The sequence below is a fragment of the Gracilinanus agilis genome, chromosome 2, assembly GCF_016433145.1.
Source record: "Gracilinanus agilis isolate LMUSP501 chromosome 2, AgileGrace, whole genome shotgun sequence".
In the NCBI taxonomy this organism is placed as follows: Eukaryota; Metazoa; Chordata; class Mammalia; order Didelphimorphia; family Didelphidae; genus Gracilinanus; species Gracilinanus agilis.
Genome location: NC_058131.1, coordinates 63,634,796 through 63,650,933, shown reverse-complemented (window position 1 = coordinate 63,650,933; position 16,138 = coordinate 63,634,796). Strand labels below are relative to the sequence as shown.

General features: G+C 38.3%; 1 protein-coding gene across 1 annotated transcript in view; it reads left to right on the top strand.

Annotated features, from left to right (window-relative positions):
* Positions 1-16,138, top strand: part of LOC123236801 (carboxylesterase 3-like) — a 46,986-nt gene that overhangs the window by 15,120 nt on the left and 15,728 nt on the right. Inside the window, exons 8-10 of the mRNA XM_044663231.1 lie at positions 5,888-6,025; positions 10,264-10,344; positions 12,186-12,333. Of these exons, the coding sequence (XP_044519166.1) occupies positions 5,888-6,025; positions 10,264-10,344; positions 12,186-12,333 (367 nt within the window). The remainder of the gene's footprint in view (positions 1-5,887; positions 6,026-10,263; positions 10,345-12,185; positions 12,334-16,138) is intronic.

The window sequence follows — 16,138 nt, the reverse complement described above, 5'->3', positions numbered from 1 at the left end:
TCTAAGGCTGAGTGATGGATAGGGTAGCCTGTGATCACCAAGATGTGCCGGTAACCACCAGGACTTATGGGTGTTCAGCTTAGCCAAGCCCTTGCCTCTTAACAGTGCTCAAGCCAAGTAACCAGTGAGGGGCTGTATGTATGCTCCACAGCTCCTCTATATCCCTGACTGGGGGTTGGGTTTGATGATAAGGTTGGATATGGGCTGGTTGTTGATGAGCTAAACCAACGGCCAGCAACCTTTTTGGCCGTGAGAGCCATAAATGCCTTCGGAAGGAGGAGGATGGAGGCAGAAGGCGCTGGAATATGGGGTGGGGGCTGAAGGGCCCCCTAGGGCACATCCTGGGACTCTGCCAGGACTGGCCGGTGGGGAGGTAGAGCCAGATATGGCTCGAGAGCCATACATTGCCAACCCCTGTGCTAAACAGATAACTCTAATTTCTGACTGAGATTTGATAAATTCCTTTCCCTATAGCTGAAAATGTTTACTAGCCCGGGAAGGAAATGCCAACCTTCACTTGGATTAAGTTGTAACAGAGTTTATTGCTTAGCTCAAAAGAGTAAGAACAGGATAGGGAAAGAGGTGCTGGGAAATGCTATGCTAAATCTATGGAACTAAGGTAATTTGGATCTAAAACAGTAGGTTGATATTGGCTGGAGACTCTTCTTCTCTCACAGTCCCTGGTCCAGCCTGGCCATGGCCTGAACCTAAGGGAGGGATAGTGATGTTCTTCTTAGCAGCTGTGCTGTTCTTGTCTCTCAGCTCAATATAGTAGCAAGGTGAATGAAGCTTCTTGTGATATTGAGATATGGATGCTGGATTAGCAGGTCTATAGTCTACCCATCCTTTTGCCACCCACTCCCAAAGTCCTCTTCCTCAAAACCAAGATTCTGGGTGGCTCAGTCCATGAGTTTTTATAGAGGTGATCCCAACTATCTTTTGCCATTGACTCATGCCACCCTGATTGAATTCCAAATTCTGTAACCAACAATCCTGTCACTCAAGCTGTTCTCCATCTTGTCTAGAAGTTCCTTGCTACACTTATCAAGTTTATTGAATTTTTCATAAAGCTGACTCCAAGATTTATTTTTTAATTAAATGATTTTCTTACATATGGTCTCATTGTTCCCACATTTAGTTTTTAGAATTTCTAATTTGGTGTTTATCTGGGGATTTTTAATTTGTTCTTTTTCTAATTTTTAAAATCGAATTCCCAATGCATTGATCTTTCTCTATTTTAATGATATAAGCATTCATAGATATACATATTCCTCTACCGTGTTTGCTGTATCCCATAGGTTTTGGTATGTTGTCTCAATATCATTCACAATATCAAATAGAATTATTTATTGTTTCTATTATTTGCTCTTTAATCCACTCATTATTTAAGATTATTTAGCCTTCAATTTGTCTTTACTTTGTGTTTCCATGATCCCTTATTACATGAAATTTTTATTGCATTGTGGTCTAAAAAAGAATGCATTTACTATTTCTGCTTTTCTACAATTAAGTATAATACTTTATGCCCTAATATATGGTCAATTTTTGTAAAAATACCATGTACCACTGAAAAGAAGGTATACTCTTTTCTGTTCCCATTCAATTCTCTCCAGACATCTGTAATATTTATCTTATCTAAGATACTAATCATCTCCTTAACTTTTTTCTTATGAATTTTTTTGGTTAGATTTATCTAGTTCTGAGAGGGGAAAATCAAAGCTCCTCAGTATTATTGTTTTGTTGTTCCTTTCCATCTGTAATTCATTTAGTTTTTCCTTTATAAATTTGGATGCTATAACATTTGGTGTTTATAGGTTTAATATTTATAATGTTTCATTATCTCTGGTACCTTTTAACATAATATACTTTCCCTGTTTATTTCTTTTGATCATATCTATTTTAGCTTTAACTTTATCAGAGATGATGATTGCTATCTCTGTTTTCTTTGTCTCATTATGTGTATCTCTCATTTTAAAGTGTGTTTCTTGAAAAGAATATATTATTGGGTTTTAGGTTTTGATCCATTCTGCTGTTTTCATTTTATAGGTGAATTCATCTCATTCACATGCAAAGTCACAATTGCTAGTTGTGCAGTTCTCTCCATTCTCTTTTTCATTCCTGTTTGTCCTTCTCTTCCTTTTTTTTTTTTTTTTTGCCATATCTCACCTTGGTTGTTCAGTTTCTCCTGTCTACTACCTCTCTAACTGGTACCCCTTCTTAGAACTCTTCCCTTATATTCTCTCAGCCATCCTAGTTCTAAATTACCCCACCCCTCTAAAGATCCCTCCTTTGTCTCTTTCCCCTTATATTTCAGTTTTTATTTTATACACCTTTCCAAAAACACCTTATTTATCTCCTACACCCTATCCTGATATCTCTTGATATGAATTCAATCCTAAAATCCTTCCCTTATCTTGTCCTAAGAGTCCCTTCCTTATCCCTTCATATTACCCCTTATTTGTTGATATGTACTTCCTTCTAGGTATCCCTCTCTTTTCTTATCCCCTTACTTTCTTTTCTCTTAATCTACTCTTCCTTCTCTTACTTAGTCCCTTCATCCCTTAAAGCAGTGGTTCGCAAACTTTTTTGGCCTACGGCCCCCTTTCCAGAAAAAATATTACTTAGTCCCCCCCACCCTGTCACATACTATCCCCTTACAGTTATTCACTGCCCCCAAATGCACCTGTGGCCATCACTGCTCTCCTGGATTGCTGCAGCATCCACCAGGGGGGCGGTGGCGCCCACTTTGTGAATCACTGCCTTAAAGGAACTCTTAGCCCTTCCCTTATCCTTTCCCCTTTCCTTCTGGTTTCTCTGTACATTAAGAAGACTTTCCCCCTTCTAGTTGAAATGTTTCTTTCCTTTTTAACCCAGATCTGATAAAAGTAGGGTTCTAGTACCATCAGCCTTCCACTTCCTCTTCCCCTTCTTTATGTTGGTTCTTCCACTCATTTATCTTTTAAATGAGATAATTATTCCATTTTACCTCCTCTGTTCTATTTCATTATTATGATTAGTTCATTTCATTATATTCAACTCAATCTCAATTCAGCTCAGCCTCAAAACTTCAAATCTTCTATTTATATGCTCTTTCAAGCTACCCAGGTAATGATGTCATTTTTAGGAGGTATAGCTGACATTTTTCTATATAAGAAATAAATAATTTTGACTTTTCAGTCACTAATAATTGGTCTTTCAAATTTACCTTCTTATATTTCATATAGATCAAATATTCTACGGAGTCCTGGGTCCACCCCTCCCCCCAAGAATAGTTGAAACTTTTTTAGTTTGTTAAATGTTCATTCCCCCCCACTCCATGTAATTATGCTCAACTTTGCTGAGTATGTTATTCTCATTATTCTTGGTAAACCCAGCTCCTTTGCATTTTGAAATATTGTATTCCATGCTCTCTGTTCTTTTAATATTGAAGCTTTTAAGTCTTATATTATTCCAACTGTAGTTCCATAGTATTTCAATTATTTTTTTCTTGTTACTTATAGTATTTTCTCTTTGACTTGGAAACCACAGAACTTAGCAATAATGTTCTTGTGCATTTTAATTTGGGGATCTCTTTGTGGTAAATTCTTTCTCCTTTGGTTCTAGAATTTATGAACAGTTTTCCTTTATGATTTCTTGGAATATGGCATCTAAACTCTTTTCTTGATCATAACTTTCCAGAGTCTTATGATTCTTATATTGTCTCTCCTTTTTCTATTTTCCAAGTCAGTTGTTTTTATTATGTCTCATATTCTCTTCTATTATTTCATTCTTTTGATTTTACTTTGTTATTTCTCATTGCCTTAGGAAGTCATTAACTTCCATAGTCCAGTTTTAGTTCTTAATGAATTATTTTCTTCCATGAGTTCCTAGATGTCTTTTTCCATTTGGACACTCTTTCCTTCATAATTTTCTTGCATTTTTCTTATTTATTTTTCTAATTTTTCCTCAACCTCTCTCATTTAGTTTTTGAAGTCATTTTAAAATTCATCTACTTGAGTTTGTGATCATTTATCATTTTTTATGCTGTTTCAGAAGTAGGTATTTTTACTTCCCTGTCCTCTGAGTTTGAACCCAGGTCTTCTCTGTCTTCATAATAGCTTTCAATAGTTGGGTTCTTTCTCCTTTGTTTATTCATTTGAAAAAATTTCAAGAACCAGGCCCATAGGCTTCATTATAAGCTTTATGCTAGAGTCCCAGGGTTTCTAGAGTGTGGGAGATAGTGCCTCAGTTTCAGGGTTTTTTGTGTTTTTTTTTTAATTTCCTGGGTCCTATTTAGTTCTTCCAGTTGGTATAATCCAGAATCAGGGGTAATCTCTGGTCTGCCCCTCCCTACCACCCTGATCCACTCAAGTCCCTCCAATCAGAGTACCCCAGTAGTTCTACCACTACAATTAGATAACTTACCCCTCACCTCCATACTGGCAGTCACTCTCCTGGGGATAAACACAACCAACAGGATTCCAGCTCTTCAGTAATCACACACACACTGGTGTGTGCTTCCTCCTTACTCTTCCCTTCCTGATGCCGCAGCCTGGGATAGAGCAAGTGTCTTGTCTGCAAGTTTAGGTCTGAAGTCCTTCCCTGGTCAGTGACAGGGAAACCACTCCCAGGATTTTCTGCTTATTGATTTCACTGGGATATAAATAAGGTCCCAGGTTCAGCAGACAGGTGAGACCACAGGTACTACCCTTAGGGCTTGGTGATTTTTTTATTTTGTGGTGTTCACTCAGGAGTGATCAGTCAATCCCAAGATGTGGGTAAGTAGGGACCTCTGTAGCCAAGGCTGTACTTGGTACAGCTGTTCTCAAATCCCTTCACCTGCTGACTCCACTATATTCTCCAATAGGATACAAGCTCTTGGGCTTAGAAGACAAGGTGAGCCTACCAGTCCTGTCCCCAGGGATTCTGTGTTGCCTATTAGGGGTATTTGCACATCCAGGTGAAACTGAGGCTAGGAAAGTCAAAGTCCTTTTCTCCCTAGTTGTCCCTTTCTGTCCTAGTTGTCTTGGCTGTTCAGCTTCACTGTTGACACTAATCTGTTTTTGTCACTGTTAACATTGATTTTGTAGAATTATTTTTGATTATTTGTTAGGGGGTATGGGAAGAGTGAGAAATTTTACCCCCATGCCACTATCTTCTCACAATCCTGATTTTCTAATATTTAATGGTGAATTCCTAAATCAGAGTCTAAGTCAGGTATGGCCATTTTATTGACTAGAACTTCCCTTTGTCTTTCAAGCTTTGAGTTTGAAGCAGGAGAGTAAAGAGACACTAGAAATTGAAGGGGGTGATGAATGGAGAAATGGAGATAGAGAAGGTAGAATTGTTTTCCCAGAAGAGACATAGGAAAGTTAAAAGTCAAGAGGAAATGGGGAAACAATCTTAGTGATCATGGTCATCTGTTTCTCCAAAGCACAGGAATTTAAGGTTCTTGAACAATGACTGGTCCTTCTCCAAATAGCACCTTTCAACTCCCTGAGAAAGAATAACCAAATGTGTACTCCAGATAGAAATCAAGATACTGTTTCTAGTCATTGAAGAGAATCTCTGACAAGGAAGGAATTTCAGAGCTCAGGTCATAGAATGGCAAAGAAGGAATTTGTCAGAGACCTTTAATACCAAATGTTTAGACACAATCATAGCATTATAAAGCTGGAAGAGGCTTTTGAACATGAAAAATAAGGGCTGGAAGGGACCTAGTCAAATCCAATCTCATTTTCTAGGTGAGGAAACTGTGGCCAAAAGAAGGAAGATGACTTTTCCAAGTTCAGACAGTAAGTTAGATAGAAGTGAGATGAAAACCCTAATTTCCTAACTCCTAGCCTTATATAGGTGAATGCAAAATGAAAGAATAGCCCACAAAAAGTATTTTCTTCTTCTCTCATAGCTGCCATTAATCCAGATGACTGTGGATGGTGTTCTTTTACCAACATTCCCAGAAAAGATGTTCTCAGAGAAAGAATTCCCAAGAATCCCCTATTTAGTTGGAGTTAACAATCATGAATTTGGGTGGTCAATACCTTTGGTAAGTTCATTTCAATGACTTGACAGGAGAATGGGGATGGAAGATAGACCTATGATTTCATTGGTATCAGGATTCTCAGATGGTGAAACTTCTACCAGTGCATATTGGCATCCACTTTAAGGCTGAAAAGTCTTGGATAGTTGCCAAGACCAGAATTTTGAGCTCTCTATTCTCAGCATTTTTTTGGTTCCTTCTTTGATAGAAATAGCAAAAACATCAACTACCATCAACATAATGTTTTCAAGTTTGCAAAGCACTTCATGTACATTGTTGAAGTATCAGGAAAGGAATGTGAAGTTGTTCTGTTCCAATGATGTTTCCCTGGGTTCCAAGATCCTGGAATTCTATGATTTAGAGTGGGAAGGGACTTGGGATGTTTCTAGTCTAACATTAGACCAACTCTAATTTTATAGAGGGCAAAATTGAACCTCAGAAAAGTCACAACCTGCCCAAGTCCTCACATTTAGTAAATTAAAGAGCCTATACTTGAACCAAATCTTACACTTCCTAAAACAAAGCTTTTTCAGCTATCTATATGCTAATAATTTGCCCCCCCCCCATCCCCAAACCAGTCAACTAGCCAGAACCTGGGTCTCCCAAAAAGGAGATTGCAGACTCGTTCTCAAAATTCGCAAGATTCTTGTCTGCTGGTTAAAGTTGAACTGGAGCCAGCTTAAGAGAACCAGGCTCAAGAAAGAGTCCATTTTCAGTGTGAACATTTATACATCAGAAATCAGCAAAATGCTACAAACTCGATATAATATCTTTTTGATATAAAAAGTGATGGTAAAAATGTTAATAATGCAGACTAAACTTAAAAGTGATTGATTAAACAATTGAAAAGTATGTCTTGCTTTTAGAGAACTGGTTATTAAATATTTGCCACTGCACTACTGCTTCTTACTTACCACTGTTGGCCTAGAATCATAGAATCCAGGCTTGATAGCAGTGGAATCTTTAAGATCATCTAATCTATTCTAAACCTCCCTCTATTCCATATCCCTCCATTTTACATGGGAATAAAATATGAGACAGAGAAAATAACTTGCCAGTGGCTCTATAGTGTTAGTGACAGAGTATTGTGGTTTACTACGATATCTCATGGGGCAGAGTGTCACGGACAGGAGTCTTCTCAGAGACAGGGGTGGAAGTTAACAAAGACTTAAAAGGATGACACTTGTCACCAGCATGCTTCCTACAATCTAGATTTATTCCACCATGCTTCTCCTCCAACAGGCTTCAGGCTACTGCTTTAGGCTTCTGCCTGCTGCCAGAAGCAGTCCCTATTTTATCTCTTTTTTACTGTTGGAATCTAGCTTAGCTAATTAAAGGAATCAAACAGTCAACAAACATAATTTTGACTAGAGCCTGGTCTCTGGAGCCAGGGAGATTTCTCTCCGCCTTCACATCATTATATTCAAGATTATTCTTTCTTGCAGCTGTGCCCTTTTCATGACCCTTTTATAGGAGAAGAGGGGAAAGTGTTTGGGGGGGAATTAACCCCTTGGTCCCCACAGTCCCCTACAGCGGAGCTCATACTCATTTCCAGGGGTCATGACTCTTGAGTTTAGTCCATGCTTTTTGCCCTAAGTCAGTCTGCATCACAAAGTGGGCTGCATTTCCTATATTTGGGAATAACTTTAATTCCAAATAGCTGGGTTCTCCTCCAAACTCTGTAGTTTGATAATCAAAGGACTTCAGACACATAGTAGATGCTTAATAAATGATTATTGATGATGATGATAACCCCATTTTTCTTCACACTAATGTCCAATTTTTCCCTTTAAAAATTTGACTTATTAGTTTCTTCCCCGGTATTTTATGATCTTGGATTTACCAAATAGTAGTTTATTACAATGCATTTAATTCCTGTTCTGGGTTATCTAATTTATTTCATCAAACCCTTTTCTTTTTTCTTAAATATAGTACAAAATAGGTAGATAATTACTGCTTTCTAGTATGATTTGAAATCTAACAATGAAAGTCCTCCTTCCTCCTTTAAAAACTTTTTCTAATATTCTTGCCCTTTTGATTTTTCAGATAAATATAAATTTTATGACTTTATTCCATTCTATGAGACAGCCCAGTGGCATTTTAAAATATTTTGCATTAAATCTATAGAATAATTTGGGTGGCATTGCTAAAACAAGTAAAGTCAATAACTATTTATATACTTGCACTTATACACTTACTGTGTGCTACACTAGTGATGGCAAACCTATGGCATGGGTGCAAAAGACAGCACACAGAGCCCTCTGGATAGACACATAGCCATGCCCACCCCCCACCCTCCCAAGTTTGTTACTAGAAAGGCAGAGGGACTCCAGCAGAGCTGCTCCCTTCCCCCTTTCCACCATGCCTGGTAACATTTTTTAAAATCACCCACCCCTCCACCTAGCAGCCCAATGAGAATGTTTCTTCCCTCCCCTGTTTATGGGAAGGGGGGGCAGGACACGCCCAACACTTGGTGGGGGGAGCGGGCCACAGCATTGGGTCTCTGGGGGAGTGCAGGCATGGCACTTGGTCTGGAGGGGTGGGGGTGAGGCCCAGCATTCCATCTCTAAAAGGTTCATCATCACTGTGCTAGGCTCTCTACTAAGAGCTAGATATATAAATAGAAGCAAAAAGAGAAAGGTCTCTACCCTCAAAGAGCTTACATTCTAACGGAGTAAGACAAAATATAACAGAAATCTGAGAAAATGGGGGGAACTATTCATGCTGGAGCAAGGTGAAAAAGATGTTCAGGGTCACCTCTATACCACAATGAGGAATTAAAGATGGACTCAAGTACAGTATAGGGATAGAACTACCATGTTAAAGGAGGAAATTTTTTTCCATGCTTATATTCTTGTTCATGCCTTCCCTAGAAGGGAATAATTCTATTCTGGACTTGAATAGACTTCTGGGATTTGGAATTTGGGATTTTGTTTTGTTTTCTTCAACGGAAAAAAAAAACATCTCCTATTTCCTTCTTCGTTTTTCTCCAGATAGCTATCAAATCCAGATTTTCTGTATTCTTCTCATAGCTCATTTAACTTTTATAAGTTTAGTTATTATGCCAGAGCTGTCAAGACATTTAATATTGATATCTTCTCATTGTCAGTGGTACCTTTATGCATGATTTAAATAATAGCAGTAAAAAAGAGAGCTTGACTTATATGAACTCATTTCATTTGATCCTTGCAATCATATTTTATTGCTTATCTTTCTATTTAATTTATTCATTGGTTAACCTTTTAAAATGCTTTCTAGATTTATATTGATCCAGACACTATGGTATTCAGAGACAAAAGCATGGGATATTAAGTTAGACATCTGGGTTTGAATTTTCCCTTTGCCATCTATCAATTATATGACCCTGAGAAAAATCCCTTTATTTCCCCTGAGTTTTATTTTCTCCTTGAGTAAAAGGAGTCACTCACTCTTTAACTCTAAGGAATACATGGCGGTCGTACAATGAATATCCATTAATTCATAAAACACATGACATCAAACTACTCTTAATGCTACTCTTTTTGAACTTTTAAATAATTTATTGAGATCTTATGTTTTTATATCACAATAACTTCTAAATACGCTTTCTCTCATAAATACTTTTATGTTAGGTTGAATTATATTCATCACATTCCCATTTAAAACTTACCTGAGAATCAAATGAGATAATAATTGTGAACTTCTTTTATGTATATATATATATATATATTTCAAGAACAATTTTTCAGCCTATATGAGGTACCATTTCTTTGAATCATAGATCTGGAGCTATAAGGGACCTTACTTTACAAATGAGGAGACTGAGACCAAGAGATTTATTTATTATGCTGAGTCATTTAAATTTAAATTTAAAAATGCATTTGAGAGAGCATTTTAATATATGGATTAATAGATTCTTTTCAATAATTCTACATTTAGGTGTTTCTAACCTAGAGGTCGGTAACTATTAGACTAGATGTCCTCAAAGTTCCCTCCTGGTTCTAAAGTCTATGATAGTTCAAAAGAGAGAAGGTGTCAGATAGTTCTTTAATCCTACGGGAAGCAGCATCAGAAGAGTTATGTGCCCAGATTGTTGCCCCAAAGTGAGGAAGCCGAATCAATACATTGAGAATGCTGGATGTGTTCTTGGGGATGAGGGTCAGTGTCAGGCGTGGGTCTCAGCTGATCAGTCTTTGTTGGGGCTTCTTAGAGGAAAGGTTGAAAAACTATAATCTTTTGACCAGAGATTTACTTTTCTCTGCCAGGCATGGATTTCTCAGAATCTGGAAAATGGAATGAAAAAAGAAATTGCACTCAACATGCTGAAGAACAAAAGCCTTTTAATAGTCAGAAAACATTTGGGTTTTTCCTTCTGACTCCTTCGCCTGATTTCTTCTTGTAGTTCTATATTCCCCATGAAAAAGTTTATTTATATCCACGGGGTAGCACCACTATTTGGGGGCCTAAAAACAGAAGCATCCATAATGTCAGAGGGCCACTTGGTGGGAAAGAAAAAACAATTTTTTTCAGGATGGTGATCAGTATTCAAAGAACAACCTCTGGGTGAGACCTGGGTGTTTGGGGAAGAATACTGAACCAGGGGGCAGCTAGGTGGCTCAGTGGATAGAGACAGGAGGTCCTGGGTTCAAATCTGGCCTCACACTTCCTAGATGTATGACCTGGGGAAGTCACTTAATCCTAATTGCATAGACCTTATTGCTCTTCTGCCTTGGAACTGATACTTAGTATGAATTCTAAGATAGAAGATAAGGGTAAAACAATAAAATACTGGACCAGAAGACCTTGGTTCAAATCTTCTCTCTACCACTAACTACCTAAATGATCTTGGTCAACTTACTTAAACTTTCTGTTAACACCTTCTGTTTCCTCATCTATTAAATGAGAATAATTATATTTCCATTCTCCTGAGCCCTCCTGAGGATAAAGGACTTTAGAATAAAGAATATTGGAGCAGAAAGAAATTGTAGCATATTTAGAATGTTGAAACGTGGCAAATCAGATTTGGAATGGGGTGTTAGAACATAGAATGTCAGAAATGAAAGAAATTTTAGAACATTAGAATGCTGAAACAGCTAATATTGGAGGCAATGTGGAGAATAAACCTTAGACTAAGGACAACTTGGATCCCAATCCTGCCTAAGACAAACTGACCCTAGGCAAGTCACTTAACTTTTCAGTGCTCCTAGACAATTCCCTCAAACTATAAATCTCAGAACAGTTACTAGCTTGCATCAGAAGAAGGGAGTTCCACTGGAAGGTACCCACACCAATGAAATCACAGATCCCGACAAAAGCAGAACCAAACAAAATACCGGAGCCAGAAGGATCCTTAGGACATAAACAATAGTGACACATTAGACCTTAAGAGATCAGCAGGTATAACCCCCTACCTTGAGAACTAAATGAACCGGAGACTCAATGAGTAATTTACCCAAGATTCCAGAATAAAACTGAGTTCTAGAGAGGCAAGGAATTTGTCCAGTCACACAGTTAATATATCTCAGAGGTAGAATGTGAGCTAACTAACATTCTACTTACTACACCAATTTGATGCTATAACCCAAACATAATAATTCTTCTTGTTCAGTCATGTGTGATTCTTTGTGACCCCATTTGTGGTTTTCTTGGCAAAGATACTGGAGTGGTTTGCCATTTCCTTCTCCTCCTCTTTCTCCAGGTGATTTTATAGTTGAGGAAACTGAAGCAAATAGGGTTAAGTGACTTGCCCAGGATCACTTAGCTAGTAAGTGTCTGAGGCCAGATTTAAACTCAGAAAGATGAGTCCAGGACTGGTGCTCCATCCACTGTGCTACCTAGCTGCCTAGCATTTATATAGTGCTTTAAGATCTGGATAGTGCTTTAGAAGTTTTATTTTATTTTATACAACACTAGGAGGTATATGCTAATATTATTCTCATTTTTACAGATAAGGAAACTGAGGCAGACAGAGATTAAGTATCTTGCCTAGGGTCACACAACTAGTAATGTCTGAGGTTGTATTTGAATTCAAATCTTCTTGACTCCAAGTACAAACAGCTAGATTATGTCTGCTGATTCCAAGCCTAATGATCTTACCATTATACCAAGCTTAAGTTAAAGGATGAGGTTTACGCTCTGCTGATGATTACTACGGACTCTCCTAAGTTTTCATCTTGGTTTATCCCAGGGCGTCCCCTCCGAACTGATCCATTTGGTCGCAGATGTGTATATTGGTAACCAGACAGACCCATTAGCCATTCAGAATGCGGCTCTGGACATACTTGGAGACTTCATTATTGTTCTTCAAAGTCTGAAATTTTCAAAGGACGTCAGAGGTGAGCTATACCTGCATTGTTCTTGCTTGAAGCTTAAGGCACCAAACTGCTCCGAATTCAAGGGACCCAAGAGTCAAAACAATCAGATTAGGGTAGAAGAAGTCCAAGGCCATCCTTATATATCATTTACACAAGGTTTCCTCTCTTAAAATCAGTGATAATGGGGGCAGCTGGATGACTCGGTGGATAGAGAGCCAGGCCTAGAGATGGGAGTCCAGGATTAAAATCTGGCCTCAGATACTTCCTAGCTGCATGACCCTAGATAAGTCACTTAACCCCCATTGTCTAGCCCTTACCATTCTCCTGCCTTGGAACAAATACACAATATTGATTAAAAGATGAAAGGTAAGGGTTAAAAAGAAAGAAAGTCAGGATCTAAGTAGTATTTGATCTTATTTCTCTTGAAGGTATCACCACTATTCTAGTCTACCCAGTTTAGAATCTTAGTGTCATCCATAACTTCCCTCCCTCTCACCCCATGTTTACAATTAGTTGCCAAATATTTCTGTTTCTGCCTCAGTAACGTCTCTCTCAGTCAAAACCTCTTATGGAGCTTTTACCCTCATTCAGGCTCTCATCACCTGGACTATTTCTATGACCTCCTACTTTGGTTTCTTATTTCAAGCTTTTCACCATTTCAGTCCATTTTCCATACTCCTGCCAAAATATTTTTCTTTAAGCATAGGTCTGACCATGTATATCCTCTATATTATCAACCCTAGTGGCTCCTCATTACCTCTAGAGACAAATAAAAATTCCTTTGTTAAACTCTTAAAGGGAAGATGGTGCAGTAGGGCATGAAACTACCTCACTCTCCAAACTCCCCCACAAACAATAAAAAAATAAAGCCACAGAATCAGTGCTAAAAGTAGCAGAAATAGATAAGAGATGGGAGCGAAGCTGAGCAGCCAAGGACAACTTGATTAAAATCTCACCTGATTAAAATGTAAAAATAAGCTGCAAGCCATGTATTTGCCTGAGCAGCCTAACCTAATATGTTTGACATGGGAGTCTACACCCTGGTGGCACACACCAATGGAGTCAACAGCCAGCAAGTCCTAGGAGCAGTTCTTTGGGCAGCAGCCTCATTTCTGGCAATCCCCATCCACCCACAACTCTGGGGTGGTGACTGACAGGGGAAGAACTTTATGGCCCAAGCATACTGAACATTCACTGAGGAAAGGAGGAGGGAGTATATATAATTGATAGTAGTTGCTGAGAGGTGAGGGTCCTACTGGCTGTGGTCATCCCTAGAAGAGTGGAGTCCCTGTTCCAGGGGGTAGGCAAGCTGGTACATACAGACAACTGGAAACTGCAAGGAGGGAACTGTCTGCTTGCTGTGGCAGAACTGCTGGGTAGCCCTGGCAGAACTAAGTAGGGCCCAAGAAAAAACAAGTATAAGGAAACCTGAGGCATCATCCCCCAAACCCTGAGAACAGAACTCAACTCTAGTATAAAGCTAAGAATCAAGCCTATTGGCTGCTAAATATTTTTAAATGAGTAAACAAAAGAGAAAGAACCCAACTACAGATAGATACTATGGGGATAGAGAAGACCAGGGTTCAAATTCTATAAAGGTAAAAAATAATAAAGGCTGGTATAAATATAGAAATTAGTATTTTAATTAAAGCCATGCTGATAGATAAAGTCATTAGACCATGCCCTTGTAAGAATTCAAAACTGCCGCCCACGCCATTATTGTTACCTCTCTTCCTGAGTCTGCTGGCCAAGAGGCCACTCCCTCCTAACCCAGGAGATTTAAACTGTTCTCTGTGTGGAGACGTACGCGTCCCCATGCCCAAAGAACCAGAAACGGAAACCCGTTGGACCACGGGAAATGTAGTTTGATAATTTCCACGTGTCCATAGAAAATACATAAATATACTTAAAGATGGCATCTCCCAAATTTCATTCTTACAATTCAGAGGACAGTGAAGTTAGAACACCTACCTTTAAAACAGTAAAGAAAAACATCAAATGTCCCCAAATTCAAAAAGAATTTCTGGAAGAGCTTAGAAAACACTTCAAAAATCAAATGAGAAATCAGAGAGAAGAATGCTTAGGAGATTACAATCTTCCCACTTCTCTTGAAAGGAATTTTGCAAGGAGTGAGGATTAGGGGATGGAGATGGGTGAGAGGCAATACATGGTAATTACTAACTTGTTTCCTTCCAAAGAGGGAAGTTACAAGAATCAGAAATGTTCTTGAACTGACAAAGTGGACTGATTATATACATACAAATGTTAACATACTACATAAATATTGTTTGAAGGATGAAAAAAATCAAATGAGAGAAATTGAGGTAAAATTAGAAAAAATAAAAGCAATGCAAGAAAATTATGAAAGAAAGGTCACATAATTGGAAAAAGATTTAAAAACTCATGAAAGAAAGCAACTCATTAAAAATTAGCATTGCACAAAGAGGAACTAATGGCTTCCTAAGGCAACAAGAAATCAAAATCAAAAGAATGAAAAAAAATAGAAGAGAACATGAAACATCTTATTACAAAAACAACTGACCTGGAAAACAGAAAGTAAAAATTAATTGGAAGCTAAATAATATAATCCTGGGGGCAGGTGGGTAGCTCAGTGAATTAAGAGCCAGGCCTAGAGATGGGAGGTCCTAGGTTCAAAATCTGACCTCAGACACTTCCCAGCTGTGGGACCCTGGGCAAGCCACTTGATCTCATTGCCTACCCTTACCACTCTTCTGCCTTGGAGCCAATACACAGTAATGACTCCAAAATGGAAGGTAAGGGTTTTAATAAATAACTAAATAAACAAATAATATAATCCTAGAGAATAAGTGGCTAAGAGAAAAAAATCAAAGAAACAACAAATAGTTTCATTAAAGAGAATGACAACAATGAGACAACATATCAAAACGTATGGGATAGAGCAAAAGCAATAATTAAAAGAAAATTTATATCTCTACATATTTATATCAATAAAATAGAGAAAAAACATATCTTTGATTTGGGAATACAATTTTAAAAACTAGAAAAAGAACAAATTAAAAATGCTCATTATCACTAATATTATTTAACATAGTATTAGAAATACAAGCAATAGCAATGGGAGAAGGAAAAAAATGAAGGAATCAGAATGGACAAAGAGATATAATAAAAGCATCTCTTTTTGCAGATGAAATTAAGGTATACATGGAAAACCTTGATGATTCAAATAAAAATAGTTGAAACTATCAATAGTTTTAACAAAGTATCAAAATATAAAATAAACTCACAGAAATCATCAATGATACTCATATTTCACTAACAAAGTCTTTCAAGAAGAGACAGTCAAGAGTAGTCTTGAGATTTCCGGGATAAAATGGCAGCAGAGTAGAAGTAGCTACTTAACCTCTCCAAACCCACACAGATAGGACTCCTCAAGAGGACATAAAAACAAATCCAGACAAATGAAAGGACCCCACAACAGGGCACAGCATTGAAGGTATGTGGGATCAGGGCATTTCCATGCTATATGGGGGTGAAATAGCTCACACTAAAATGTGAGCTGAGTGACCTCTTCCCCTCCCACTCCACCTGCAGTGTCAAAGCCAGCACACAAGAGTTAGAGCAAGCTTGGGGGATTCATTAAGTTCTTTGCAGATACCTTGGATCACCAGGGCCTGCTCCTAAGAGCAGCAAGACTTAAGACCCCAAGAGGCTAAAGAATGCATGGACTTTGAATGCACAGACCTTGAGCACAGGCTCAGGCATTGAGTGCACACACAGGCACGGACACAGATGTGGACTCGGACCTTGAGTGCAGGCACGGACCTTGGGTGGGAACCCAGTACAG